General features: G+C 40.5%; 1 protein-coding gene and 1 pseudogene across 2 annotated transcripts; both read right to left on the bottom strand.

Annotated features, from left to right (window-relative positions):
* Positions 1–1,952: 1,952 nt before the first annotated feature.
* On the bottom strand, positions 1,953–10,643 carry LOC113575849 (solute carrier family 26 member 6). Of its 2 annotated transcripts, none has more exons than XM_035522190.1 (20): positions 9,967–10,643; positions 8,965–9,104; positions 8,606–8,716; positions 8,276–8,499; positions 7,919–8,083; positions 7,507–7,659; positions 7,146–7,228; positions 6,720–6,867; positions 6,522–6,635; positions 6,338–6,415; positions 5,991–6,086; positions 5,688–5,794; positions 5,406–5,475; positions 4,287–4,379; positions 3,945–4,067; positions 3,665–3,853; positions 3,483–3,537; positions 3,249–3,367; positions 2,633–2,685; positions 1,953–2,455 (listed from the first exon to the last, which is right to left on the bottom strand). In XM_035522190.1, exons 1-19 carry the CDS (start codon positions 10,134–10,136, stop codon positions 2,662–2,664), a joined length of 2,262 nt encoding a protein of 753 aa, XP_035378083.1. In that variant the 5' UTR covers positions 10,137–10,643; the 3' UTR covers positions 1,953–2,455; positions 2,633–2,661. The 2 variants fall into 2 exon arrangements, with proteins under 2 accessions (XP_035378083.1, XP_035378084.1); XM_035522191.1 differs by having other exon boundaries at positions 1,953–2,370.
* The window catches only part of LOC118240696, a 6,008-nt pseudogene continuing 5,322 nt past the window's right edge, over positions 10,479–11,164 (bottom strand).

Raw genomic sequence — 11,164 nt, 5'->3', positions numbered from 1 at the left:
GCTGAGCGGACGCATGTAGGGTGGAGAATGAAATGAGGAAACGCCAGACAGAGGCCATCCCTCACAACAAACAAACACACGATTGATAGGGGGTTAGTTAAACAGTTAAATCAGAATAGGTGAATGTTCAGTGTCATCTTATAATTTTGCTTCTCACGCTCTTGGACAGTGTTTTCACGTTATCTGTTAAAATTTTGCATTGTCTAAATTGTGCTTGTAGAATATCTTCAGTTTCAGCGAGGCTAATTAGTTCCACCTCTCCCTTTAATACAATACACAGACTCAAATGAATAAATAAATACCATGGAACAAGCAGTTGTGTTGTGTTGTACTGGGTTGTGTATTGGGACAATGGACTGCTAGGCAGGTTCACGTCTGGAACCAGTATTATTTTCAAGGTTAAAGTTCGCATTCTAATCCCACTTAAATCGGAATATGACTAAGCGCGAATGCACGGGAGCAACGCGCACTTTCTTGTTTTACTTTGGTTTACGTTTACATTTACTCTTCTTTTCAAAACTTAAAGGAACCGAAGACACAGGGGTGTGCCGTTACAATTAGAACATCCAATCACTATTGGTCTCTGCTTGTAATGCCCCAGGATACATTCAGTTTTATTACGCAGCCACACATGATTTATCCCTTACATAAATATAGACATTCAATGAGAATTCAACGAGACAAATCATTTATTATCTATTCCCACTACAAATACAAAACAGTTCAATACATTTCATAAATAATTTTTTTTTAAGTGTCTTTAGGGTGAATTTGTAATATTTCATTGGCGTAAAATATTGTGAAAAGTTAGAGTGCATCTAAAATATTTTATAATAGCCTACTTATCATAAATATTCTAATAATACCTCAAGGCAACATTTTAGGGGACTACTACCCTATATGTGACCTTGCTCATGCATCAATTTCTGATAGAAACCAGCATAAAATAGGAATTCTAACCATCTTGCTCAGTCAGTGCGACCACAGCCAGTGGAGGATGAATCACCCTCTGTTCCCAGAAGTAGCGCTCTACCAACCCGGAATGAGCCCCTTGAGTACAATAAATATGTGATGTCCTGTAATGTGATGTCCGGTAATGTGATGTCCAAAATATTCTAAATCAGTAGATATAAAGTGGCATGAATTTGAAAATAAAGAAATATTAAATTAACTAGAACCATCTGAAAGTTTCTGAGAGTACAAATACTCATAACCATAATTATTCAAATAACACTAAAACATTCACAAAGAAAAAACAATGCAAACAAAGACAACAGTCAGTAGAGCTGTTAACATGAACAGTTTATCAATATAAGTCTATAGAATCTATAGAATGTTGGTATTTGGTTCATAATAGACCACAACTATTGAGTCAGTTACATCCTTCCGCACAGTCTCTCTTTAACCTTTCTTCATGAAAGTAAGCAATCTGGAATGACCAGTTAAATCAGTATGACTTGATTTGATGTACATATATGCTAAAAATAAACAAATGTACTTGTTCTATAAAGAAGTGCCCCCGTGATATGTGCCGGAGGGCTGCATACCAGCGCAGGGATTCCCGCTTGCCGACACAGGGACAGGGGGAGACAGTATGCTGGAGTATTGGAGCCATTTAGGTATTTTTAAACAAAAGCAAAAGCTTTTCTGTATATCAATGCATGTTATATTATGATACAAATAATTAGATGCTAGTTATCTTATATGCTTTCAAACTACTTAAATTAACAACCAGTTATGATGATAACATATGAAATTTTCCCTCCTCACGTTAAAACTGGAATTACTGGGGAAAATAGGTTTATTTAAAGACTTCGTAAGATGTATTAAAGGCCAGGTTCAGGTTTTAAGCCTTGTCCTTAATGACCTTACACTTACATCATCCATTTGTAATGCATTTCAGGAAGTAAAATCTTTAAAAAAAAGTATATGTGACTTTTCTGTGTAATGGGTTGGCTTTATTCTCTTTATTCAGAATTAAGTCAGGATTACATAAATTCCAATTTCATGACAGAAAACCTTTTCACTAGAATCAGATAATGCAACTAATTATGATTAACTTTGATGTCACATTGAATTTTAATTTTACATTCTATTTAATGCAATAACAACAACAATTTTTTTAGCACAATAATCACCTAATACAATTTATTATTTTGAATTTCTTATCCGAGGACAATAAAGTCCATTCCAACAACAAAAAAATCTAGCAAACAAACAAAAAAGCTCACAAGCACAACAGGCTACCTACGCATAGCCTCACGTGGTTCCTGTGACAAACTTTTATTATAATTCGAAGGCTTTAATGTGACAGAGGTGCCAAAAATTATAATCCCGGACTGTGTTAGCTGCGGAAGGTGTAAGCAGAGTCTGTAATGATGACATTGCAGTGTGTGACATTCAGAGACCCATTTCAGACGGGGCCTGTCTGCTTGTGCAATGTTTAGGAAATATGCTAAAAATCAAATCATTCAGTAAATGTATTTTTGTGATGGATTTACTTATAATATGTATATAAAGTATAAGTATATAAGTATATAATAGTATAGAAAAATGTATTTATAAAAATATATATTTATTGTAATCTTTGAGGGGCGTTGGTTCATGCATTTCCCATGCATGAAATACTCACATTGTTATAAATGCAAGATGGATTTGGATTTAGAAGTGGGTTCCGTTTGTGGACTGTGGAAAAAGAAGATACAGAATAAATTCCTTGTTCTAAAGAGGAATTGGACCTTTTAACCAGTGTATGTTGCCGGTATGCTTGGCAGTATTGACAAACCCTCGTCAACTTCATGACCACTAAATGATTAACAAAGTTTTGTTGTCATACACTGGTGTAATTTAGCTGTGATACACTGGTGCAACATGTGTGTTTACAAGTCTAAAATCCTAAAAATAGGAAGCAAGACTGCAGTTGCTGATGTGTGTTTGTGTGATTTGTGTGTGTGTGTGTGTGTGTGTGTGTGTGTGTGTGTGCACATGTTGTGTACATGTTGAAATCACTGAGCTTATTGATGTGTTCCACCATGTAAAATCAACTACACCATAATGTTTTCTTTTTTCTAATTCTTGTTTGTGTGTGTGTATGTGTGTGCGTTTGTGTGTGTGTTTGTGTGTGTGTATGTGCATGTTTGTGTGTGTGTGTGTGTGTGTGTGTGTGTGTGTGTGTGTGTGTGTGTGTGTGTGTGTGTGTGTGTGTGTGTGTGTATGTGTGTGTGTGTGTGTGGCGTGTTTTGTCTGACCTTGCTTGAATATTTTGCTTGGCAGTGTAAAACAGCATCATGCACAGAGGAGAAGAGAATCATTTTAGTGAGTTTGTCACTGAAGAAATCTCCCTTTTCCAAAATTTCAATAACACATGCTGAAAGACAAAAGAGAGAGAACAAGAAGAGTGAGGGAGAGGGAAAAAGAGACAGAAAGCTAAAGCAGGAGAAAGAAAAATATAGTATTAGTGCCCAACACATTGCTGGTCTCACTCTGACACCCTGACAAGAGTACATCAACTCCAGCATCGCCATAATCCCTGTGAATCTGAAAAATAGAGGTAACAACTACATTTGCATTAAATCACATCTACAAAATGTTTATAGAAAATTCATACTGTGCTTCTAAACACTTCCATAGTTGTTGTATGGGAATGATGTTGTGGGTTTCGTACATTTTGCAGTGTCTTCACTCCCACCGTATCCAGGAAGTTAACAGGACTCAAGTCCAGGATGATGACCTTGGGTAGTGTGGGGTCAGGGTTGGGGTCAGGGTTGGGGTCAGGGGTGGGGTCAAGTTCTGGGACTGCCACCACTGCGACCTCATCTTTCTCCTCCACATCTGAGAATTCTGCCATCTTCCCCTGGACAAAGCAGCAAACAGCAGTTATCTGGGAATTCCGCACCCCCACCTCACACATGCCCAAACCTCCACATATCCGTTCATGGTCTTGCCATCTTTTTTGCTCTTTTCTTTGCTTCTTTTTTGGCTTTCTGTGCCTCCTTCTTATCTTTCCTCTGTCTCTTTGCCTCCAGTTTCTTCTTGTGTGAGAGGAGTTTAGGCACATCTACCCCAGTCTACACACACAAATATGCATACATATGCTTATTCATTTTGGTGCAATACATTGCATGTGTAGGTCACTGTCTAAGTGTTTTGTTGGTCTGCATGTGCACATGCAGAAGTGAATCTAGTTTTCTTTTATACACTTTAATGCCATGCGAATGTGTGTATTGCTGTGTGTACAGGTGTTCAGCAATGTATCTGTGTGTGAGAGAGAGAGATGGCAGATGCACCTTGTCATATAAGTGCTCTGTGTACAACTCAGCATTGGCAAAGTACAGAGTAGCTGAGGAACGGAAAATCAGCACACCAGGAATCTGTATGACCTGCAACACAAACACAAACACACATGCACGCACACATATACAAAAATGTGCACACAATTATACATTATACTTCTAACAATGGAATCCTCCCTCCTCAGAAAGAAAGAAGCTTGATTCAAATAAATGGATCTTTGATATCCATTTTACCAAGCCACCAGAGCAATAATTAAGCAGGATTTCCTGTCATCAGTCAAGCATGAGTGGCAATGCTACAGTGACATGTCACCTGACCCATACATGGCCAAGCACTGAAAATCAGACCCCTCTTAGAGTAACCTCAGACCTGTGTGAGTCCATAACAAACCTAATGTCTGCCAAGAAGACATTAATGTGACAGCTCTAACAATAATCCAGAGCCTTAAACACTTTGAGTGCAATGGCAGTCTCTGCCCACAGCAATGTTATGAATCTAAAAATATATCAAAGCTTTAACACAGTCCTTCAGCTGTACAATAACAGATTACATTTCTCTTCACATTCCTGCGACTCTGGTCCCTCCCTCTCATTGTCCTCTTAAGATTCCTTTTGTTCTTCATCTCATTCTCCTAATCTTTGCTGCACTACTTTGTCTTTTGAACCACTATTCACTCTTTGTATGGATTGTATTGCTCTTTTGTTGTCCTGCGTGGAGTCAGATGTGCTGGGTTCTAACATAAAAGAAAACACTTACACCCACACATGCAAAAAGCAAACTAGTACTGCAATATGCCAAGAGTATGAGTAAGACCAGAAAAACGCACAGCAGGAGAGAAGAATGAAAATATAACATACTTTGAGTGTCTCTTTCTCACTTTCACACACTCACAGACAAACTCGTTCTCTCAGAATCCCTCCGACTCTCTCTCTCACACACACACACACACACACACACACACACACAGAGAGAGAGAGAGAGAGAGAGAGAGAGAGAGAGAGAGAGAGAGAGAGAGAGAGAGAGAGAGACAATTACAGGCACTAAAGCAGCATCTAAAGCTAATTATACCAAAACTTATAAGAACAAATACCCAAATAGTTATAGAATTGTACCTGATTGTAGTCCTCTATTGGTCTGTAGATATCAGTTCCAGGAACCTGACCAAGTAGAGAATATTTGGGCCTGAAACACACACACACACACACACACACACACACAGAGAGAGAGAGAGAGAGAGAGAGAGAGAGAGAGAGAGAGAGAGAGACGGGGGGGATTGCTCCTGTAATTCTTCTGTAACTGTAATATGGAGTTTGATGTGTAGTTTATGTTAATGGTAACTGTAGTACTCTAAGCCTGAACTGGTAATGAGGTTATTTTTTAACCCTGGAACTCACAGCTGTGTCCTGAATATGACAGTGAACATGGAGAAGGCGATGGAGGCAGCCAGCCCCAGATCCGGGTTCAACAGTATAGTGAGAATCAGTGTCATCAGCCACACCAGCTACACATGGGCAGAGCAGGACACAAGCAGACAATAAAACAGCTTCTGTCCAACAGATGGATCCCATGAGCAAAAGGACCAGCAACACCCAGCTCTCTCTCTCTCTCTCTCTCTCTCTCTCTCTCTCTCTCTCTCTCTCTCTCTCTCTCTCTCTCTCTCTCTCTCTCTTTTGCCACTCACTCACTCACTCACTCACCATGTCCACTTTGTTCTTCCTCCAGAGAGCTGGTATGTCTCCAAATTGTTTCATCATGCCATGCAGGTTCACATAGATAATACCAGCCAACACCGCCTAGAGACACATCCGCGCACCCCCCATATATGCACACACACATGTATAAACACATGGTTTCATATACATAAATAACATTTCTCTTTCTTTCTTTTTTTGTTTCTCTCTGTCTCACTCTCAAGCATGTTCACACATATGCGCTCACACACAAACACAACACACACACACACACACACACACACACACACACACACACAGAATTAGGACTCACACACTTTAATTAAGTTACATAACATTTTTCTCTCTTGTACCTTTGGCAGATCTTGAAAGAGTTCTCCAATCTTTAGCAAGATGAAAAGAATCACCATTGCTGATACAGCACCTGCCACCTGAAAAGAAACAGTTTGTTTGTTGACTTTGTACGACCAACCTTGTGTTTAAAAACAAAAACAGGTAAACAGCTAGGAAGAGGAGATCTGATCTGAGTATGTTCACCTGACTCTTTCCCCCTGTGCTAATTTGCACCATAGAGCGAGACATGGAGCAACTGATGGCAAAGCACTGGAAAAACCCACCAATCATGTTGCTCAGTCCCAGTGCTACAAGTTCCTAAAGCAGAGAGGACACAGTAATTTAGTTTAGAGGTTGTCACAATTATCATCAAACTTTAAAAGGGATCTAATTTCAACTAGCCTGGTTGCTATCAACTTTGTAGCCATATTTGAGAGCAAAGATTCGTCCAAGAGATATGTCGATTCCATATCCTACAACAGCCATGGCAAAAGCATCTCCAATAATGGATCTCATAATAGAGAATTCAGGCATCACTGGAGCCTGCAAACTAGAGAGAGAGAGAGAGAGAGAGAGAGAGAGAGAGAGAGAGAGAGAGAGAGAGAGAGAGAGAGGAAGAATGGGAGAATAGCAGAAAGAGAATGTGCTCTATACATGTTTGCTATGCACACTAAGGTCATATAGCTGTTCCATTATTAAGCCATATAATTGCTAAATCCCACAGGTGTTTCACCACAGCTCCATTCTGGACTCTTGCAGGCCACCGTTCTGTGACAGTCATATCATGAAGCATAACAGAGGATGAAAGAAAGCAGAAGGAACACTCACCCTGATGGGATCTCACCCACAGTCTGTACACCATATACAGTCTTTAAATCAACCTGCCATGACACTAAAGTAGCGATAATAATCTGCAAACACGTGCACGAACACACATCACAGATATATACACACACAAACACACATACAGATCACACATAGACTAATAGATGAATCATTTATACTGCAGAAAATATTCATATCATGATGTATTTTTCTATTTTTTGCATTGTATTGTTTGTTTTTGGGAACGGACACGCAAATATATCTGAGCATTTTGCTGTTTTTTTGGGGGGGGGGGGGGTTGTGCGTGGTTGCTGTAATTGTATCAGTGTGTGAAGGGAAGGTGTTTATGTATAAAGTTACTTACAGCAAGAAGCTCAACAGGAATAGGAACAGGAAGTTTTTGCACCAGGAAGGAATTTACTTCCTTAGCAAGGATTAGGCCTACAATAGTTACAATGCTCACAACGAGGGTACCAATGTTTGTCTGATCTAGCAAGGAACATACTTCCAACATGGTCTGTGGGAGAAAAGACATCAGCAGAGAGAGAGAGAGAGAGAGAGAGAGAGAGAGAGAGAGAGAGAGAGAGAGAAACAACAGCAATAAACTCACGATTTCAAAAATGTTCTACTCTTGTCACTAGGGGGAGCTAGCATTAAACATCTTCATTAAAAGCAAGGAAAAGTTGTTTGCTTTCAAAACTGTACTTGGTTAAATATTCACATATTTAAACGCGCGTGTGTGTGTGTGTGTGTGTGTGTGTGTGTGTGATACGCACGTATATGAGAGACAGCGGTCCACTGTAGCGGTGGGGATTGATACCAAATATGTATTTTAACTGGGAAACAATGACATGAATGGATGCAGCGGTAGTGTAGCCTCTGACCAGTGGCTCAGACAGATATGTCACAACAAACCCAAACTGCACCAGGCCTAAGAGCAACTACACATGAACACACACACACACACACACACACACACACACACACACACACACACACACACACACACACGCGGTGTCAGTGTCATCAGTCAACAGCCAAAATACACATAGTGTGTTAATTCTATGAGTACACACACACACACACACACACACACACACACACACACACACACACACACAGATAAGATGTACCTGAAAAATGCCAGAGAGGAAAGTGACAGCTGCTGCAATCTTCACTCTCTCTATGTCTCGGATTGCAGTGTCTAGGATGGTGTCATTGAAGGTGTCATTGATGGTGTCATTGATGGTTTCATTGATGGTGTCAATGGTGTCATTGTTCAAGATCATAAAGTCCGAATCCGGAGCCAGGCGCTCTGTCACACCTCCAATCATCACACTCATGACCGAATATGTACCTACACATGCCAACAGTCAGAGCGTGTATGGGTGTGTGCGTACCTGTCTGTCTGTTTACTTCTACCTATATTGTTGTTGTTGTTGGTGGTGTGTGTATGTGCTTACCCACTGAGATGTGATTAGAAGATCCAAAAATGAAATAGATGAGGACTGGGTAGAAAGAGGAATAGAGACCAAACACAGGAGGCACAGCAGCTAGCAGCGCATATGCCATACCTACACACACACACACACACACACACACACACACACACACACACACACACTATACATCTGGATTACCTTAGTATGTTTGTGCGGCTGTGTGCTTTGGCTTTGGCTGTGAGTGCATGTGTGTTTCAGGCTGTTGGATAAGTCAAATTGAGAGGCATATAGATGTATGTGTGTGTGCGTGAACATGTGTGTGTGTGTGTGTGTGTGTGTGTATGTGTGTGTTTGTGTTGGGACTCGGGGTCAGGTGTGACCTTGTGGCAGGTGCATGATGCCCACACTGATTCCTGATACCAAATCTGCAAAAATGTTTTCTCTGAATGGGTAACGCGGCATCCATGACAGCAGAGGAACACATGACAGAAAGCAACTCTTCACACGAGGACCAGAGCACCTGGAAAACAGACACAGGTGAGACTCAGATGAGATATAAATGAGACACAGGTGCAAGGTTAACGCTCAGGTTAAATACAGGTAAGAGTCAATTTTTGTTGGAGGAATGCTTTTTCTGACATGTAGACATGAGACTAAGCCTAAATTACACAATGAGTGTGGATTCTCTGTTTAGTCCAGGTTTTGGCACATAGTGAATCAAGCCTGTTAAATATGCATGAACACATTAAGAAAGGGGTAGAGTTACCCTTCGTCCAGCAACAACAGCAGACTACTGCAGTCTACTCTGCTGAATCAGTCAGTTCAGATTTTGCATTATAAAACTGGACAGGTTGTCATTTGTTTTAGCACCAAGCAGCCAACTTATTCCACATTCAATTTACATTCAGTCTTCATGGTATTAGAAACACCAACCTTGTGCCTACACCCACTGCTCACTTTATTGGGTATTTTTAGAAGTGTACAGTCATAGACAAACTGTAGTCCAGCCGCTGGCATACACAGTTTGTCAGCTCCACCCAGTTTAAACTGTTTAGGTGGTGGGCTATTCTCAGCCCAGTATTAACACTGATATGGTAGTAGCACAGTTGTGGGTGTTGAGCTGGCACGGATGTACGAAGCACAGCAGTGTTGCTGGGGTTTTTACATGTGCTGGTGTCACTGCTGTGTGGAGTGGTGTCATTGTAGGTGTACAGTTATAATGTACAAATAATTTAGAGCCCTATACCTATCTGTTACACAAGACTAAGACTCACCTCTCACCTCAATACCTCAAAAGAGCAAGCAAGGAATGAGAGCTCCTCACAGATGAGATTTCCTAACTGAGGAGATGAGATGCTCCTAACTACAGTCAGTGTTCTTACCTCACTGACTCTTTGATATTGTCTGACAGTGATGTTTTAGCAGCAGATTTGTCGGCCACCTCATCAACTCTGAGTTCATCCATGACCTCCCGCTGGATGTTGTAGACCAGTCTCCTTCTCTTCACTAAGTCTCTCATTTCTCCCGTTTCTGCCATCTCGCTGTCGTTCATCAGAATCTTCGACGTTGGCAAGAACAAAAACGGTCCTCTTGAGCTCACCTTAAACAGTTCATGCCACTTCTGTTATGAGCTTCATCCTTTCTGCGCAGCTGTGAGGCCAGAACAGCCTGCAGTGAGGGATTCTTAAGAAAGGTCTCTGTTCTAGACTATAGACACGATTATATAGTGATATACCAATTAATAAACTTGACAAGCAGATCCTATGAAAAAATGCAGAGCTGTTGTTTAAGACTGAGCTCAAAGAAAGCTACACTGTTGTAGGTGAGTGTTAGAAAGTCAGAGATGTCCGTTATCCTGCAGGTAATGAGAGTGTGAGCAGTTCACTTCTCTGTTTCAAGATTCCCCAGGCTCTCCTGTCCTGTCTGGTATTAATGTGCTGCCCTGCAGGTGGACACGCACGTACTCGTTCCCACCATCTCCAGACTGGAGAGTAAAGTCTCCAAGACAAGAGAAGGAGGATTGCAAAACAGAAAAGGGAACAACAGAGACATAGACAGACCAAGGACTGGATCCTGGATACTTGCTCGCGTACCAAATCACGGGGTCTTATCTGTAGTTGATTAGATAGGAAATCACTTGATGGAGTTCATCTTACTTTTCTGCTTGGTGGTCTATTAGTCCATTGCCAGGTTTTCTAATGTGCCATGGGGATTATGCTGGTTGAGAGTAAATGATCTATACCAGACTAAAAAGGCTAATAAGCCTTTAATATCACAGCCAATAATATCACTTTAATATCACTGTCAATATCACAGCTACACGGTGATGTGGTTTAAAAGGAAATTCACTCTAGGTACCATGTGAAATTACCCTAAACACATACATTGACTTTAGCTCACTCCCTGAACAAAAAATGGAGAAATTATTCTTATGAGTTACCTTAAAAACACTCTTAGTTACTTAAAAACAATCTACAACAGCCAAAATGAAATAAAGATTTAAAATTTCAAATGTTTTTGTTAGTTTATTTATTTGTTTATATATAAGGGTCAGTATAAGGGCCTCTAAAATAATCAGTT

Source organism: Electrophorus electricus, chromosome 23 (genome assembly GCF_013358815.1).
Source record: "Electrophorus electricus isolate fEleEle1 chromosome 23, fEleEle1.pri, whole genome shotgun sequence".
In the NCBI taxonomy this organism is placed as follows: Eukaryota; Metazoa; Chordata; class Actinopteri; order Gymnotiformes; family Gymnotidae; genus Electrophorus; species Electrophorus electricus.
The sequence above is the reverse complement of the archived record's forward strand: the minus strand, read 5'-3'. Positions and strand labels throughout refer to the sequence as shown.